This window comes from Taeniopygia guttata, chromosome 13 (assembly GCF_048771995.1).
Source record: "Taeniopygia guttata chromosome 13, bTaeGut7.mat, whole genome shotgun sequence".
Taxonomy (NCBI): domain Eukaryota; kingdom Metazoa; phylum Chordata; class Aves; order Passeriformes; family Estrildidae; genus Taeniopygia; species Taeniopygia guttata.
In genome coordinates this window covers 11,049,625-11,069,782 of record NC_133038.1, presented here as the reverse complement: position 1 = coordinate 11,069,782, position 20,158 = coordinate 11,049,625, and the positions used below count along the sequence as shown (strand labels likewise).

General features: G+C 38.3%; 1 protein-coding gene across 2 annotated transcripts in view; it reads left to right on the top strand.

Annotated features, from left to right (window-relative positions):
* Positions 1 to 13,309: 13,309 nt before the first annotated feature.
* ATP10B (ATPase phospholipid transporting 10B (putative)) overlaps positions 13,310 to 20,158 on the top strand; it is a 44,820-nt gene continuing 37,971 nt past the window's right edge. The window contains exons 1-2 of one of the 2 annotated variants that reach the window (XM_072935276.1): positions 13,310 to 13,620; positions 14,212 to 14,406. In XM_072935276.1, the coding sequence (XP_072791377.1) occupies positions 13,310 to 13,620; positions 14,212 to 14,406 (506 nt within the window). Of the gene's footprint in view, positions 13,621 to 14,211; positions 16,476 to 20,158 lie in introns of those variants that run through there. The other variant, XM_072935275.1, reaches the window with a different exon arrangement.

Here is a 20,158-nt window from a genome sequence, read left to right as displayed (position 1 = left end):
ATTTGTTCTCTGAGAGTGTATTTCTGCCACAGGCAGTCCTGTGAACCAGATTACATGATTTAATATTTTGCAGGAGTTGTAATAACGAGGCAAATAGGACTGTCCAACATGGAGCATCTTCCATTTCGGCCAGTAGGTGAAGCTGAGGAGATTTATTGGAATGAGATACTGCCTTCCCGCCATTAATAAAACGAAAGGGTTTGAGTAGCGCTGCACAGTTATTTCTCCTTGTGAATTTATGAGGGCATTTGGGCAGAGCTGTTTTTCTTCCTCAGGTTCCCTTTCCTTTCAGTGAGTGATGGTTGTGCCGTGCTGGCTGCAAGGCGAGCGGAGAGCAAACAGTTCATAAATGTAACTACCAACAGGAGAGCTCCGGGAGCACGGCAAAGTGCTCTAATGCAGGGAGCAGCCAGGGCGGGATGCTGGAAAATAACTGCATGGCTACTAAAAGAGTTCTCTTTGCTCTGTGTACACCTCACTTGCTGCCCGGCACAGACTGAGTGGAAATATTTTCAGTAGAGATATCTCTGAGTCTTGGGCTCACCTTCAGTGTAGCCTGTCAGTCACCTTCTGCCTCTGTGCTGTGCTGCACAGGGGAAAAAAACCCTGAATCTGCACTGGGAACAACTCATAAACTTATAAAAACATGTCTAATTCTATTTATTCCTTGCACACTATAAAAGGAAAGATTGTTACTGTTCTCAATTTGTTTCTTAACACCATATAGAATGTTAAGCGTCATAACTTCCATCATAGAGGAAGTTTGTTTAGTTTCTATGGTTCAAGAAGGGCACCTTCTAGGTTCATTAATAAAAAAAAGGAAAATTTTTAATCAATTTACATTCAAAATCTAACCAAGTAAAGAAGTGTCCTTTTTTCCACTAAAATCTGTAGATATTTTTCCTCTCAGAGCAACAAGATAAATATATTGTTTTCACTAAAACACTCATTTCTAGCAAATGGCACTGACCTACTTTAGTGCTGTTACATGTGAAATTGGGACAAAATAATGTGTTAATCTTTCTCTAAATATGGGAGTATCCTGCAAAGCTAAGACATGTAAACATGGGGGAAAAAAATCAGAAATAGAGCCCTGAATCCACATTGTCTGCCTGCTGTTTGCCTTTAAATATTGTGCTGTTAAAGTTATAGCTGTGAATTTGTCAAACTCAGGGAATTGTAAAATACTCAGCTGATGTGGGTTAACACAACATATTCCTCACAGTTCTACCTTTTTACTAGCAATAGTTTGATGTCAAGTCCTGTTGGGGTGAGTGTAAAACTGGGACAGTTGTTTCTGAATTTTTGTCCTTGCCTGTGACAGTAACAGTCATATTTCTATTTGCAAAATGGGTGGTTCATTTACATCATCAACTCTTTACAATGACTACCTGGTTAATGATTGAAAGACAAAGGGATTTAAAATAGTTGGTAAATTCTTTCTTATTCTTCTCTTATATTGATTAGAGAATCGTTTGATATGGCATCATTGAATATTTGACCTCTCTGCCTGTTTTCTCGTGCTGTCACCAGTTCAGTTGTGTCCTGGGTGGTTAGCTGGGGTTGTGTAACCTCCCTGTCTTGCCTCTGCACTGGAAAAAATATCTCTAAAAGGCATTTCTTTTTTGTAACCTTAGCATCTGTGTTGCTGTTCTTTGGGTAACCACCTATTTGCAGCGTACTGTGTGACAGACCTCAAGGAGAACTGCCTCATGCAATACCACTAATCCCAAGAACCATCATCACCTCTTGGAAATGTCAGCAAAAAGTAGAACTTGCTATACAATAGCCTTGAAGTTGTTTTTTTGTTCCTTTCAAATTTCTGTAGGAAATCACCATGCTGTGTCTATATAAACCTGTGATTAAACAAGAATTCCCTCAAGCACATACATAATATAGGAACAATTTGGTAAAAGTACTGGCAAGTGTGTCAATGGCAATTTCCTAAGTGTTAACAGGAAATCAGGCCTCAATCTCATACCTCGAAGAGCTACAAAACTAGGAACATTGACAGTGTATTTTTAAAAACAGCTCATTTTTCCTTTACCAGTGAGAGCACAGCTCCCTGGTAACAATTATCCCTTGTGAACAAGGTTCCTAAAGCGTACGTATTGCCTTTCATGCCAGTGTTCCATGAAAAGGTTGCTGAGACATTACAGATGTGCTAGACTGTTGTGTAATGGCAAGGGTGACCAATGTCACCTGTGGGTTTTGTCCAAGGGGAACTTACTTCTGAAAATAATTTCTTTTGTAGAATTCACATGGTACAGTAACAAACCATATCTTGAGGCACTGCAGTGCACTGATGAATGAAAAGATGGTGTACTGGGTACAGAAATAGATGATTTTGCCAAGAGACTTTGTCTTCTAACTGCTAAGAAAAGCAGTAAAACCACCCAGCAGTACCGACTAGTTTAGACCGGTGTAAGAGTAACTGCAGATTGCTGTGGTTATCTTATAACCATCATTCACTCAAGCAGTGATCACAGTTTTTGTTCTAGGAAGAAGCTTGCAAATGTCACACCTCTTATTCCAGGTAATGTTACACCCAGCACCCTGTGGTGTTTGTAACTTTAATATATGCTCACATAATAGAAAAGACACAGAGATTAACACCCACAACACTCAAGTTAGAGAAAATAATTAAGCAAGAGAAAAGAAAGAACACAATTTGTTGAAATTTGTCAAGTTTTTGAATCTCTTTCTCAATTTAGAGGAAAAGAAGTTCCACTTTTTACAGCAGGTCAGCTGGGCTCACATAAGATTAATAAATTAGTCAAATTCCAGGAAGTTAGACTGACAGCTTTCTAAGCTCATAGCACTCCCTTCCCAAAGCAAAGCTGTAAAAAATATTATGGTTTCCACCATCCACTTCAGGGTTATAGATAAACCCAGCTCACTTCATAGCTGGAGAAGATGACTGAGTCAAGTGCCACGTGTAACAGCAGGCTGTAATCACCTCCAGTATGGAGATATAAATTGCAGTCCCATGATTTTAAAAGCCAGAAAAGTCAGTTTGAAATCACTGTGGTAATGCACAAGGAGACTGCTCTGACAAAACCACCACCTTTGGTAGAGGTACAAAAACTCTTTCACACACTCTGGGTTTAGTTGTAACACTTCAGATTTTGTGAGGAAGACTTGGCTGAAAGTCTCTCCTGTGTCAGCAGCATAAGCAAGAGGAGGATGATAAGAACTTTTTTCCTTTGACTCAAGAACAGACTCATGACCTAATGTGATTTTAGTAAAATTACTGTATGTAAAAAGTCACCTGGAAGTGAAGTCATTTATACATCAGGTTCAAAGAGCGTTTGTCTTACTAATGCTTTTGTTGTGTTTAACTTTGAATGTTATCTGGTTTTGATTATAATCAAATGAAGTGAGTACTTTGAATAACCAGGCTTTTAGTTTGTAACAGAAATTAGCCACCCTAAATCTTTAAAGGTAAATTAAAAATATTTGCTCTTTTTGTTCAAACAAACCCTGGCTACAAAACATCAGAGTGACAGTATGCTTCATGTTCTGCTCTTTAAATACATACTAATTAAAACCTGAAATTTTTGCCAGTGTTTATGATAGTAAAAAGTTCTACAACCCAAGAAATATCCCACAGAACAGAAGAACAAAACAGGTTTTCATAAGTTAGAATTTAAAGAGATAAATTTTAGAAATTAAGAGAATAATAGCATAAAATATGTTTGGATTGGTTTGTTTGCGTTTTTGTCATTTAATGCAAATTTTCAGAATGTTTTCTTAGTCTGATACTTATCATTCTGCTTTAAGGACATATTTCAGACTTGAGTAATCTCAAACAAAATTAAAATTTCTTCATTTCCATTGGTTAAGTGGTAATTGACAACACATATTATGATAATATTGTCTCAGATGTTGCAACCAGATGTAAGTGAAGATCAGGTTTGGAATTAGATTTATTAAATTCATTTTGGGTTCAGCCTTAACAGTTGCTGTTTTGGTATCACTTGGGTTCCATTCTGCCTTTCATTTCTGGGATCAATCAACTGTTTGCTCATTGTCATGATTATTTTGCATTCACAAAAATGACTGCACAAGTCATTTGTTGCAAAGCAACATAAAAATAAGTCTAGGGAACCTTCAGAAAGACAGAGGCTTGTATTTGCTTTTTATCTTAAGGTTACATGTGAGATTTCAGACTAGAAATAAAAATCTGCCAATGTTTGCTCTTTATTTCCTTATTAGAGATCTTGTGATAAACTTTACTTGAAACATAGAGCTTGAACATAGATTGGGAGAGGAAGTTTGAATTTGCCAGAGGTTCTGACAAGGAAGTATCTGGAGCCAGCTCTGTTGGGACAACAGTCTGTAAGGCCCCAAGTGGTTACAGCATGGAGCATTTGCTTCCTGTCAGCCCATTTTTCTTGGCCTTGCCTAATTTTATAAAATAACTACACTGCTGAATAACAGAGAGGTGCTTCATCAGGTCTGACCAAGTTCTGCTTCCCAATTCTGGTATTTCCATATTATCACTATGTTCTCTAAATGCACCCTGAGCGAATGGACTAAACCAATTTTTCCAACATTTTTCTAGATCTCAAATTTTTAATCTGCTTTTGGGTCTCTGCTTATGCTGCCTCACTGCAGTACATCTAATATTCTGCAAATGTGTGGTTTCTGACATGACTGGGTTAATTTCTCTTGCATCAGTTATGTATTTTTCTATGGGGATAAGATGTGATGTTTCCCAAAATTACTTAATAATCCCTGCTTCCTTGCAACAGGTCTGTCTTGAGTCACCTTGCAGTACAAACATAAGCTCTTTTTGTCTCCATGGAACATTGCCCAGAGGCCACTTCTTTCTCTCTTTTCTTGCTTTAGAAAGAGCCAGAATAGTTGGGCTCATTTTAGGCACCTGCAATAATTGGAGTGCATCAGCATTTACCTCCTACCCCTGTCCTCTCCAACTCCCCTGTCAGTGCTGCCTGAGCTGGCTGCCTGTCAAGTGACTCATTTTCTCTGGAATAAGGTGAAATTTCCTAAGGTTAATGTTGTAACTCTGTGACCTGACAGATGGAGGAGCAAGAAAGATCAGAGATATGCATAGGATAAGCTGGTTTTTGTAGGAAAACCAGCCTTGACTGGGCATACTGTAAATTTTGCCCTTTTAGATTTTATTAATGGGGGTTTGGGGAGAAACACCCTGCCAACAAGTGAATTTTTGTATTATACTCTTTTGTGGTCTTATAAAATAGTTTCTGTCATATTATCTTGTTTTATCTATCTAGTTTATTTAAATGCAAAAATGTATATCTTAATTAACTAGCCTGGGAGAGGATGGCAGTATAGAAGGAGAGATAGGATTGAAAGGAATTTTACTAATGCTATTGAAAGGGAATTAATGCTTCCAAGGAGATTTTACAAGTACATAATACTATGCATTTTATTCTCCGATTCTTATATAGAAATTTGTGGCAGTCTTCTAGGCCAAGGAAACCTGTGAGCAAGAAGGAGAGATCAGTTTCCTGTGTCCAGGTTAGCCTGTGTCCATCCTGCAGCAGCTGACGTGGCCCTCTCAGATCTCCAGGTGTTCTCCATGGGCCACATGGCTGCCAGCAGTGCTTTTCTGGACTGGCATGATTTTCATGTCATTCTTTCAAAAATGCCTGAAAATAATTGCTCTGGAGAGAACCAGAGCCAGTTTATGCTGTGTACACGTTGTACACACCTGTGCCACCAGCCCAGGTGTCACTGGACATTCCTTCAACAATGCTGCTTGATTAGGTCCTGATTAAGCTTTCCCTTATCTTTGATTGACATGAAACTGTGCCCTAGTGAATTGGCAGACTTTTTGGCTTTTCTGTTTTTTCTTTCCATTTCATATAAATAAGTAACTGTTCTCTTTGAGGCACTTTAATATTCAGATTTGGAGAACTGAAATTAGAGTCAGCACATTCTGACAAAAACATAGATGCATAAAAGGTTTTTACATATAAAGGATCTTCTGGTCAGTTTCCAGTTTATTTTCATTTTTTCTGCTTCCTTTTGGAATTTTTCAGCATTGCTGAGTTCCCTCATGAACATCTGCAACATAATTTTCAGCCTAAGTGCTTTATAATCATACACACTATAAATATTAAATTGTCTTTTAGAGGCCACTTCACTTTGATTTTGAATATTAAGTGGAACAAACAAAAAAAATTATTATTTAGACAATTGCTCTAATTCTGATGTCCTCGTTTCTGGGCTAAAATGCAACTAAATTCTGCTATTGCTGGAGTTTGAAATGCATGGCCTTCTAATTAAGTAGTGTGCAGGATCACTCAGAGAGCTGGAGGCAGAGGCATACATTGTATAACAGGTATTGATTTCCTTTCTAATAGCAAACTCAAAGGACTTCTAAATAGGCAGATGAGACCACAGTGAACATTTCCCAGTTCCAGAAAAGGCTGTTCATGAGATTTATTTAGAAAAACAAGAGACAGCTGTGCAAAAAGCCCCACCCAGACACAGATATTGGGCAGGAAGAATTTATTGGCAGTTTACTGAGTAAATCTTTTCTGATTAAATGGGCTTCCAGTACAGTGGGTCTGAAGTTGCCTCACTTTGCCCTACCACAATCTAGTCTTCTCTCCTCAGTCTGCCTCTCCTTGCTTCCTTTTCCCCAGGATCTGGGTGGAGATGGCTTTTACATCTGCTGGTGGCCAGGATTGTGTCTACCCCAGAGGTTACTCTGCTCAAGCTGAGTTACTGTAGTCATGTTTAATTGATGTTTGGGAGGGCTTACTGCAGTCTGTTACTCCACAACTCCCAGAATGTACAGGGCCCAAAATTCCTTAATACTTTTTATATCCTTAAACATGGACTTTTCTCAGCCATGGAGAGATGGTAAGAATTGTAGAACCCTGAGGATGCTGGTTGCTGCTGTTTTCTCTGATTATTGGTGTCTGAAGTGCTTTTATAGATAAGGAAGGTTCCCCAGATGCAGAACGCTATCAAGATATTTTCATTTCTACATTACCTGTAAATCAAGAAGGTCTCAAATAACATAAGTCCCCTCTAAGGCTTTATTCCATTATTCAAATTTTTTTATTTTACTCCCTTATTGAAAGCAGCAGCAACTTTTCTTCGTGTTGCCTCATATGGGTCATGCAGCACCATTCAAAAGCAGAGCAGTGAGCTGCAGATTTATGTCCTGTGAGCTGAATGAGTGAGAGGCACTGTAGCATCCCCATCTTTTCATTTCCTTATCTGGCTTTTTTTTTTTTTTTTCTGATAACCAAGTTATGGAAAGAATGGAGATGAAGTTTTCTAGACCTCAGAAAGGAATTAAGTCTGGAATATTTTTACTTTTTATCTATTAATTACCCTTTCTTCTATAAGCAAAGGAAAAATTGTGTGTTTGCCTGTATTTAAGGCCTCCTATGGAGGCTGTTTCCAGAGGTCAGTGGTATAGGCTGTACATACAGTTTTGTTTAGGCCAATGGATGTTCATGAGGCATAGAAAATTTTTTATTATTTAAAGTAAGCTATAAGAGATTCTGTATCATGTCTCTTTATGTTTCTTGGATAAGAGTAATAAAGACCTGTTTTCAGAAAACATCTGTATTTAGGGCAGTACCTTCATGTGCATCCTCAAAACAATATCCATGCCAAGACGTGTAGTTCTAACTATTTCTTAAAATACAACTTAACTTATTTCTTAAAATTTCTCAGTCTCACTTCTGCATTGGCCTGAGCCTGCAGTCTTCTGTCTGCAACTATGTTTACTTATTTGAAAATATATATGCACATAAAATATTTTTAGGAATCCACTGCCAAAGTCTAGCAGTAAGAAAAGCCAGAGGAAAAGTCATAAAAATCACAGCCCTCGCTGCTGTTTCCATCTGATGTCTCCAAGTAATACCATGCCATTTTGGGCTTGGTAAGGGCTCCATGCAAGGGTCATTTTCCAATGTCTCCTCAGCTGAAAATGTGAGCTGGGCAAATGTAATCCCTGCTTTGAAAGGTGGCAGAAGCAGCCTCTGCCTACACTTGTGAAAAGTACAGTGGGCCCAAATGTAATAATAGCCCACTATAGTTCTCAGGCGTGCTGGCAGCAGTGATATTCTTTGCAGCAAGCCAGATAATTTTAGTCTAACTCTAAATGAGCACAGAATGCAGGAGGCCCGAGCAAATTCCTCATTCTCAGAAAGAAGTTAACACAGCATCCAACATTACTGTTTGCAAGCTGGAAACTTCCTTCTGCAGTAATATTTGATAATCATCCTTGTCTGCATGACCTGTATGTCAGCATATGCTGAGAGCACATCTCTTTTGAAACCAGTGTTAATAACACAGCTGCAGCCCTGCAGAAGGGAGAGCTGCCTGAACATGCCTCTGCTCTGCTCAGCTACAGCAAGTTCTGCATTGAGCACACTGAAATCTGGGCTCAGGAAAGAGCCTTACCATTAACCTATTATTGCAAGGTTTTTGGGTTTATTCCCCAGGGAAAGAGCATCTAAGTGAGACATGAAAACTGTGTCAGTTTGTCTAATACAGTAATAGAACAGTGAAGCTCTGTGGTCTGGCGTATTAGATTTATGAAAAGCTCTTTTCTATTTATCCCCTACAAACACAACCTTGGACTGAAAACCATTACATAATTGTTAATCCATAATACATTTCTCTTGTCAGTTGAATGACAACAGTCTGCACTATGATTTTTGAATGAAGTAGTTTTTTGGAGCTCTTTTTTCATTTGAGCAACTTTCTTCAATACTGCAAGTATTATAACTCTACTATAAAAGGATACTGGATAATTTTAGGCTGTGGTCTGTATCCTATTAATCAATACAACTGCATTCCTCATTCTCCCCAATCTCCTTTCCTTTTTCTATTAGTCTTAACTACATGAGTCTGTCTCTGAACTGTGACTGAGGAAGAATTTCTATATAGTATCACCAAAATGTGAAAGAGCTTTGTAGCAGATAATTGCAAAGCAGATAAAGAAGCTTGTGGCTGAAATTTCTATAATATTCAGTTCACTTGGTAATGTTTATCTCTCTGCTCAAGCCTTCCCCAGAATGGCTCTTTTGAATGGATGCTGCATCATCCATATGGGGCAAAAAGAAGAACAGTTGCTGCTGCTTTCAATTAGGAAATAAAATAAAAATGTTGGAATAATGGAATAAAGCCTTAGAGGGGACCTGTGTTATTTGAGACCTTCTTGATTTACAGGTAATGTTGAAGTGAAAATATCAGGTCAAAATGTGGACTCATTTATTAATTTATAATTCCTGATCATGCACACTCCTGAAAGCAAGTGCTACCACTGCACTTTCTCACTGATTTTCAAAAATAAGCTCCACCGTGTCTGAAGTTTTGCCCTGAAGTTCCAAAAACTTGCTTTTTAAAACAAGATGCAGATCTTGTCTTTCTTTGATGGCTCTGAAAATGACTGTTTTGTATCTCTACCTTCTGAATTTGTTTTTACATATGCCTGTGAGCAGGGTTGTTTTTCATTTAATGTGGATCCCTTTAATAAACAGCATGAGGCATGATTGTGTAAAACTTGTTTTGCATATGCAGGAGAGGCAGGACTCCTCTCTTCAGCCTTTTAAGTCTGGGATGCAGAGATCTGCAGCTGAGCCTGTTGTTTGGAAGAAATGAGGCAACCTCAAAAGAGAGAAAATTGTTTTCTTATTGCTGGCTTCTGGTGAGCTTTCTCCCACAGTGAACAATACCTTTTTTCTACACAAGAGTCTTCAAAAGAGAGATAGCATTTGAAAAAATACTTGTAAATTATATGTCACAATCTCTCCTTCCTTTCTAATAGCATCAGTATAGCTCTCTAATGCAGTCTGTCTCTGTCATATAAGAGGAAGGTTTTCTCTAGTACTGGATGAGATGAAGCAATCACAGGGAGAATGCTAATTATATAGGCTAGCTATGAAAAATTGAGAAGGGCTCTTTCTGGTGTCGACACAAGGGTGCAAAAGGAAAACACCATCAGTGCTCTGTTGCAGCATCCCTTTTCCAATAAAGAGAAGTCTTTCCCAAATACTTTTTGCAGGCTTACAATTGCAGTACTCACAACTAGAAGATAAAGCACTTGGGGATGAAAATGCCAAATTGTGTCTACTGCATGCTAGGGTGTATAGTGCTATCTTCCTTCTGGTTTCTTTCTTGTTAAGTTCTTAGAAAGTTTATAAGTTGTATAAAAATGCCTACAGATTCCCATTATCATATGATATATATAAAATAACTTTAAAATAAACAATGACCTGCCTAGGCTAGATTGCACTGTTTTCTCCTAGGAAACCATGTAGGAGTTACAGATGGGAAAACTTTGTCTGCCCTGCTGAAAAAATTGAAACATTATAAAAAATTGAAACTTTATAAACTGGATAACGAGCCACTAAAAGCTTGTGCTGTATGACTATATAGCAATAGAGGGGAAATTGTCATGGATATTCCTCTGCATGGCTTACCTGAAGTGGCCTCCTTATTAGCTTTTGTGAGTTTGAGAACATAGATTACTTCTTTTTGTCCCTCCTTTCCAAGTCTGAGCTGCAGCTCAGCCATGGGTTGTCCATGTATTTCTCACCCTGTTGCACAGGGACAGGGTGACAGCACAATTCAACTTTCTGCAGCCCTGCTGCTGTTTCTGACCTTGTCCTATGGAAAGTCTCAAAATCCCAGCCAGAAATCGAGGAGGAGCTTGCTGGTTCCTTTTGAAGGCAATATTTCAGAAGTGGCTGACAAAGGGGAGTTCAGGCAAGGCTGCAGTGGTTCTAAATGTGCCAGCACCTGTTGTAATCACTGTGCTGGAGTGGAATAGGTGGCAAATCCCAAACAAAGTGGTGTTGGAAAAGTCTGCATCACTTTGATGTTTCTCTTTCAGGATATGAATTGTGGTGCTGGAGCTTCACTAAGCAGATGAAAGCAAGCCAGCTACTTTTGTAAAAGTATGTTGAAAAAATCCACACTTCACAGGTTCTTTCAATGATATCTCTATAAAATATAAATCAAATAAGTGTGTAAAATATTCTAGAATTGGAGAAAATAGATTTTAAGTTGCTCTTTCAGAAAGAGTTGGGACAGACACATTAAAAATATTGCCAAAGGAATGCAATATTTTTTGTAGATTTCCTGCCATACAGAAGATGACACAACACATCAAACTTCCAGCAAGTTGGAATATTCTTGTAAGACATTGTCTGAATTATAGAAAATTTTCACTTTACAGAAGTATGTATCTTTGAGTTCTTTCTTTTTTCCTGTTAAGTGATTTGCTGACACTGATGGTTCATTTAGTATCCTTTATGTTTTTAGTGATCTGAAATAAAAAGTTTTGTGTGCTTCTGCTACTTTCTCAGTGCTGAAGTTCACAGATCAAGAAAGCCATTTTCTTGCTGCTTTGATTATGCATGCAGTTGTGCAATTCCCCCCACAAAAGAGCACTTGTTTAGTTCCGTGTGGTTTATGAGGAATCTCTGTATTTCCTGTAGCACATTCAGTGGCCTGATGGCAGCAATTGGCCTCTCTTCATGGATATGACACTGTTTGACTGCTGCCTTTCAAAGACAACTAGGAGGAGGGCTGCTTTCCAAACTGCATAAAACTAAGTCATTTCATCAATTCATTTGTGCAGTAAGAAATTTGTTAAGATGGAGTGCAGAAAGACCCTCTCTTGAATGTCAAGCAGGCTTGCCTAATTGTGATTTTTGAAGCTTTAGAAAGAGTTTCCCAAGGGAAGTTGTGGAAGACATGGTTCTATTATGTGTAAAGCTGCCTTAATTAATCTTGTCTGCTTTTATTTTTAGCACTATGCCTGAAATTATTCCTTTTTTCATTTATAAATTCTAAGGAATTCCAACCTACCTTGATGGATCTCAGATCCATCAGAATGAGGTGCTCTGATAGGTAGTGTGTAACTCTCTCACCTGCACCTTATGTGAAGATATATATATATATATATATATGTGTGTGTGTGTATAATGTGGTTAAAGATGTATGCAGTACAATATGTATCTGAGTCACTTTTCCATCCACTGTTCAGGTCTTAATTTAAGCTGAAATCAACTGGGGAGATAATTGCTTAGAACAAGAGCAAGATGGCAGAATTTTCCAGGTGTCCAGCCTTTAACCAAGAAAATATGAGTGGCATCATTTCACTATAATGTTTTCACTGAGTGCTCACTTTGTGTTTTTTGGTAACCACCACCAATGGAGTTTCTGCCTTTTCATTATAAAATCCTTTAGCACCACAGTTTAAAGATTACACAACAAGGACATGGCTCTAAGTCAGTATATGTTGAATATAACTTTAATTTCAGTCAAATACTCATTCATTTGGACACTGGCAGAGTAGTTTTCTCGTCTTCCAAGACTCAAACATGCACATATTTTTGAATATGAATAAGGATTTGGGATTTTTTCTAAAGAAAGTCACATTTCCCCCAGTCTAAATTAGGTGGATTCAGTTCACATATTTTGTTCAGTGGAACCTTGAAGCTGCACAAGACCAGTACCTTCTATTTTTGGTTTGCTTTTGCACATTTAGTGCCTGGTATGGCAGTTTCCAGTTCTGAAACTCACGCTGTTTGAGTGAGATTTTTCTGTGCTCAGATTGAGCATAACAGCAGCGACTCTTGTGTGGCTGGAGCCCGAGTGTCTGGCACACTGCATCACACCTGCAGCTTTGAATGTGGGAGCAAACCAGGAGACAAATTTTCAATGGTAATAGGATTAGTATTGGGAGATTTAATTCCTTTATCTCTCCAACCCATAAAACATCCATTGTTTTAGTGCTGGCTGGGATTTTCCTTTCAAATCAGATTTCTCTGAAGACTTTGGAAAACTGTTACCTGTGTGTAAATGTGATTAAGCTGATGCTGCAGCTCTTTATTATCTGAGCTATTAAGATTCAAAACCTGAACCAGTCCTGCTATAAGTAAGAATGAATGGGAAAAGTATTGTAAGAAAGTCAGACATTTTGAGAAAAATGCCTGAATAGATTTGGTGGCACTTTATAACTTGAAAAATAGGATACAGGATTCATGATGGAAAAGTCGATGTTCACCACTGTTAAATTGACTTTATCTCTGTCAATTTGCTGTTATAAGACACAGAAAATAGATTTTTAGATATTTTTTCATCCTTTGAGATAGATATAGATTTTCTCATATTGAAGATTTTGTTGTGTCTTTTATTCTGTGCATTCTCTGCAGAAGTTCTGAGATTGAAGAACATGCACTGCAATGAGCAGGAGAATTGTCTTTGTGTTAAACCTCTGCTTGCAGAACATGAAGGGAGTTTTCTACCAGAATGGAATTGGATTTCAGCACTTGCCATGCATTTGTCTTTCAGCCTGCCCTTCCTGCTGCGAATGGCTTTGTCTGTGGACTCGGCTTGGTACCGCTGGCAGCGACGGGCAGCTCCCAGTCCCTCCCAGGCTCCATCAGAATCAACACCACTGCTGCTTTCTGCCAGAGCCAAACCAAAACTCAGTCTGAACACATGGAGGATTGTGCTGCCTGACAATGGGAGACAGTGGAAAGACTGGAAACAAGCTTCTACATTTTATTCTAGAAACAAGATACAGACCACAAAGTACACATGGTTCACTTTTTTACCCCAAAATCTTTTGAGGCAGTTTCACAGGTAAAAAATTCATTCAATTTAGGCACACATTTTGTGGTGACTGGGATGGGGCTGTGGGAGCTTCATCCCCAGTGGGCAGAGCTGTGAGCAGCACTGGCAGCAACAAGCCATGGAGTGCCCAGGGCTTTCTCTAGCTTTGAAATTTTCATTCTGTATACTAGATTGGCCCATTCCTAATTCGACCTGCCATTTGCAGAATCCTTCATGGATTCCTGATGGGAAAATTTCTATAAATTCATTGGTTAATTTTTAAAGCTTTGTTTGGCTTTTGTGTTTAATTTTGTGCTTATTTTCAAGACTGAATTGGTGAGGGGCCATTAAAGACCTTGGAGATCCCAAAGACAAATAATGTTTCCAACAGGTGAGAAAACTGGAGCTATCTATAATAGTATAAAAATGTATGTCACAGGCTCTTCCAAAGAAAAAATTGCATCTTGGTTAAGCAGCTGATTCATTTGTTCTGGAGAAAGGAATAAGAGGGTAGAGGAGTGAAATTGTTAATGTTCCTTTGACACAGAATGGGGGTTGTTCATTAAGGAAAGGATATGTTCTAATTTCTGACTACTTTTAATTTATTTTATACCTTTTTAGGCTGGGTAATCTTTACTTTTTCTTTCTGATGGTTCTGAACTGGTTTCCACAAGTGGAAGTCTTCCACAAGGAGATTACAATGCTGCCTCTGGTCATGGTGCTGCTTGCCAGCATGATTAAGGATGCTATTGAAGACTACAGAAAATACCAGTATGATAAGACAATAAACTTCACTAAAACCAGGGTATATGACAAGTAAGTGAACTAAATCAATTATTTGTTTCCTTGCTTCTGTTGTGATAGAAACTGCTTATCTGATTTTAGTAACTCCCTCACTGACCTTTCAGAATACTGTAAGTTTGGAAGATCCATTACAAAATAATTTTTTCTAGCTTTAAAATGCCTTATTTATCTCACTTAAATCATCTCAGTATCACTGAGGCTTTGCTTTATATCACAACAATGTGTGCTGATATATACAGGTTTTCATTCCAAGTTTTCCAAGCAGCTTGTCAGCACACACAACATTCTCTCCTGATAGCAGAAGGATCTGGAGGATAAATGACACTTACTCAAACCTGGAACAGAAAACTGGGGCTGTATAGAAAACTGGAACAATGTCTTTCAGATGTTTCACACTAAAACCAGTAATACAGAAATTAATGATCAACTGCATTCAAGGTGAATCTTAATCAGGAGATGAAAAAGTTTTAGGACTTCCAGTAAGCAGAGAGATCAATACAACCAGGCTTGGCTTTGGAGCTGGTGCAACTCCTGCGGGAAGCTGTTTACTCAGTACTGACTCAGAAGGAAGAAATAATTTCACTGCAATTCTTGTTGCAACATTTCTATTTCATCAGAGTTTCTTGTCCAAGTACTAACTTGAGACTGCTTAGCGTGTTGCTACATCATGAAGCAAATAGGAGTTTTCATTTTAAATAAGTTTAAATATTTGTGTGCTTTCCTTTTTTCACCTGCCATTAAGCCCAGGCCACAGAGAAAAAAATCGCTATGGTTTACATACATGTCATTAGCTCTTCTGGAAATTAGCCCTAATATGTGCTGACATATTTATGTGTCAGAGAAGAAGGATCGCAGGTGTTTAGGTGAGACAGGAAGGTTTGGGGTCTGTTGGAGAAAAGGATCAGGCTGCAGGGCAATCCAGGTACATTGCACTTCACTTGCTTGGGTCTATGTCTGATTCCTCTGGCTACAAAATCATAGGTTTACTTAGCCAGGGGGAATGGGGATTGGCTGTTTGTTTAATAATAATCAATCTTATGGTCACGAAAACAAACAACAGATAGAGGAAATAAGAGAGAAATACTGTCTGTACCGAGGCTGTATCCTTTGTTGACATCTGGGACACGGAGCTCTGCCCATTACCTTTGAGCTTCCTGGCAACTCCCAGGGTTATAAAGTGATTCTGAAACTCCTGAAGCGACCTGTGAAAGTCGTGTGTGTGTTCTCAGCTGTGCCACTGCTCTGTGTTAGAGCAGAGACACTTCACACGAGCAGAGAGTTCCTGCCAGGAAAATGGTCTGAACAGGGCCTCCAGGCATCTGCTGGCAGGAAGAACAAAACATTCAGGATGCTTTTGGCAGACGTGAGGTGCAGCTGCCCCAGCAGGATCTAGGACCTGGTGCAGCTGAGTCAGGATGATCCCTGGCCCTGGGTACGTAGAGTTGGAGTGGAGGAGGCAGCCCTGGGATTCAGACATCTCAGCTCTTCCCTCCACCATTTGGGAGTTCATTTGGACTATTGAACTCTTCTGACTTCGTTGGTTTTCAACTTGAAGCTACTTTTTGAAAGAAAAACAAGATGTCAAGGAAAATTGCTCCAGGCTGCTTCTCTACAATGGCATGGAAAAAACATTTTTTCAAGGAAACCTGCTGCCAGTGTGGTGCTCCAGACATGGAAACCCAAAATGAGGAGCTGGAGAAGAGAGGAAAAGTAAGGAAAAGAAAGAAGAAAAATGAAAATAAACGTGTGATCATCTCCAATTTGCCCTTTGGGAGCAAGAAGTGGAAGGAAAATCCAAACAGACACTATGACACCAATGAAATTGAGACCACAAAATATAACATCTTAACTTTCCTCCCTAAAAATATCTATGAGCAGTTTCACCGCTTTGCCAATATTTATTTTGTGTTCATTGCACTGCTGAATTTTGTGCCAGTGGTGCAGGCTTTCCAACCAGAGGTGTCTGTGATCCCAATTTGTGTTATAATGGCCATTACAGCCATTAAAGATGCTTGGGAGGACTTCCGGCGGTACAAATTAGACAAAGAAATCAATCATATGGGATGCTACATTTACAGCAGGTAAGCTTTGTATAGCTTTTATTACCAAAAACATTGGGTCGAGATCTTGGATCAGTGGTGAGGCTTTGTGTTTTAAAAAATTAATAAACAACTGCTGCATAATGACAGTCATTAGGTGAAACAGGGAAGAGTCATGGCCACTATCACCTGGTATTTGTTCTCATACAGGGAAAGATATATATATATATACAAATACGTAGATATACAGGTTTATATATATATTTTTTTAGTGTTATTGTACTGGGAAGTTTGAGTTTCATTGTATTGGTGTGTCTATTGACCTCTTAGATATGCAGAGCACTGAAAACAGGTGCTTAAAGAGCTCCAAGCAGCTGAATTTCTAAGACATTTTCAAGAGGGTTTAATTCTACTGATATAAGGTAGCACAGAACAAGATCTGTCATAGGACTTGTTTACATTCTTAGATGCCAAGAAATCACTTAAAAACCTGGCCCTTTAAACTACATTTTATTTTATACTCTAAACTGTTGACTAGCTTTCAGTTATTTTTTCTTTCTTAGGCAGTATGTAAAATGAACCTGTAAAAGCACAATCTAGAAATGAAAGATAGTAATATATGCCTCTGTTTAGTCACCCTAAATGAATTGATGACATGTGTCTGTTCTTGCTTCTTCAAAGTGCTTCATGACTTCTTGCTGTTAGGACATTCAGAAGATTGAAAATTATGTTCTATTGTATCAAAACTGTTCTCTCAGCAAAGTAGAAAATTATTTCTCCCTGATAAAATATCACATCTGGGAGTCAGAAGTGCAAAACTTTCCATCTTCGTGAATGTGCCTGTCATCCCTCAAAATAATCCACAGTGCTTTACACAACATGTGCTTTCATGAGCAAGATCTCGCAGAACTCTGGCTTTTATCACATGGGGCTGTCATTTTTGTTTGTTTCTCCTGCATGTGTTTGTCAGATTTTTATTTTTATGTCCTGCTGGTTAAACAGGAAAGCAATAAGTTTGCTTGTTAGGGGCTAAACTTAGGCCCACATATAGATAATGATTTATCATTAAAAAAAACCTGCATTCCTCTCCTTGCCAACTTTAAAAAAAAAAAGCTGGCATTTTAAAAGTTTCAAAGTTTTGTGGATTTAAGATCTCTTCTGTAGTGAAGAATGTCAATAATTGTAGCTCGTTGGGTAGGGTGGCAAACAGCCTTTTCTGTCTATCTTTGAAATGTCAATCTGGGTGAACGTTCTAGCTTTTCCAGTGTTGCATTAGCCTATGAGGCAATGGTTTGTTTGTTAATACTTGTTAAAACCAGTATGGAACTGAATAAGTGGGGCAGTAGGTGCTAATGAATAAATCTGCAGAGGGATCTTATTTATTTCCTCTTTACACACAGAAACCATGCCAGTTTAGATCTCAAAGCCTTTTACCATGGGAACATGAAAAGTAGGGAATACAGTGGAACTTGTTTTGTATAAGGGAAAAATATCCACCATGGAATTACAACATAAATTCAGATCCAGATTCAAGATTGTTATGCAGAAACATGAGACAGGCCTGCCTTAAAATTGGTTATTCCATCCCACAAAAAAGATTTTGATGTATGAATCAGGCTCGTCTAGGACCTTGTCTTTCGCCAAAGTGGCCCAAAAAGGTGATGTAAGGGAAAGGAAAATGAGAAGGGCTTCAGACTACAGCATTCATCCTGTCTGGAAAAATTGTAGGTAATAACAATTGCCATCAGATCAGTCACTACAGCTTATTATATTATGAATAATTTCAATCAGGCTTCTCTGGTGCTTTGGGAAGCTGATATTTCTTGTTCTTCCTGCTAGCTGCAAAGTCATGGAAGGGCATGATGGTTTCTAATTTTCTTCCATATGAATCATGAAAATAGGTAATTGTTGTAACATAGGTGAAAGTCTTTTTGGGAGACTGCAATCTTGTTAATCTTGTCACAGTAAAAAGTTATTCTAATAGAACAACTGATCTTCCATCCTCGATGAAATATTACTTAGACTTTAAGAGGTAATCTTGGAGTGTATATTGTCTTTATTTCAGATTTTAATAAGGATTCTGGCACCTTTCCAAAAGAAATACAAAGGCAAACCAAACTTTTCTAGTTACTGAATATTCTCCAAACTTTCTTGAAGACCAGGGGAAATGCAGTAAATTGCCTTCTTTCAGCACAGAGCAAGAGAAATTAAAATTAAATAGGCTGACCTGTAAACGTATTTATTCTAATTTTCTTTTCACAGAGATCAGCTGAAATGGGAAATCTAGTCTGTTGGTCAAATGAAAGAAAAGCCACTTCTAGTAGTGTGTTTAAAGAATGTTTAATTGAAAAATGAGAAACAATTAATAGGCATTAAAGTGTCCTGGGGGAGATGCAATAACCCAGATGTTTCATTGAGGAGTTTGTACTTTTGGAATCATATTCTGTAGACAATCTGCTGTGCTGTTGGAACGAATCACACAACACCAAAAGGAGAGAGCAAAAAATTGAATTGCAGATGGTACAGACCTATGTTTAAATGCCTGCTTTCTCATGGTGTTCTTTTAAATATACTTTGTCTACTTTAAAATTTTCCAAGCAAGGCAGACTTCCATCACTACAAAACACCAAAGCCTTTTCTATGATGCTATACTTTATTATCCCTCTTTAATTGCATTTAAATTTCTCAGGTCACCTGATTTCATGGAACTCTAATTAGTTAGACTCCATCCATAACACTTAATTATAGTCTTCAAATATATCTGATTTTTATCATATTCATTTTGCTGCACCCAGATGTGGGTGAGGGTTCATAGTGACACGGAGTCCCCAGGCAGGTGCAATGGAGAGCTGCTTTATTGCAAAAACCAGGCCTTTTAAAGCAGTTAGCCCATTATCAGTTACATTGTTTAAAAGCATAACAAACATAATTCACCCAACCACCATACACCACGACTGAACACACAATGGTTATATAACTCGTTTTCATACCCCTAATTCAGCTGAGTCTCTTTTCCACAGTTCTTTTCTCCTCAGCCAAAGCAGCAGGCCTGGGCCATGGTTTTACAAGGTAACAAGGCCCTCATTTTATAAGGCTGTACCTATATGCAAAACTCAGAGACCTCTAAGTCAAGATTGGCACAGATTTCTCTCTTCATCTTTTTTGTCAGTCAGTGCCTCCAAACTTCCCATGGTTATTTTTCTCTAACCTCTCTTCAGTTTGGCATAACTTACTAACAAGGTCCTGCACTGAATGTGGTACACAAGCCTGAATGTCAATGCAATAGTTGCTAAAAGTTATTATTTATAGTCAATTTTTCTTGAAGTTCTATAATGTTCAAGGAACTAATTGATATGTAATTATTAGATACCTTGGCTATAATATACCCCAAGGGTTGCATCAAGCTCTGTAAATACTCCATAGCATCCAAACAGGTTTTTGCATCAATTTCACAATTTTGGAAGATTAAACCTATTTTTTCCTCAGTGTTTTAGTAGATACAAAGATACAAATGCAAGGGCTATGCACGGTTCAGTATGGCACAGCAGCAGCCACAAAAAACATTAACATTATTTAAGCTATTCATATTTCTTAATTGTAAGAACCTAAATTCAGATATCTGAGACAGTGACTCAGAGAAACCTTGTTTATAAGCCTTAAATTATCCTGTGGACCTTTTGGAGAAGTAGGTAAGCCAACAGGCATCCTAAAGGAGGTAGCCTGAT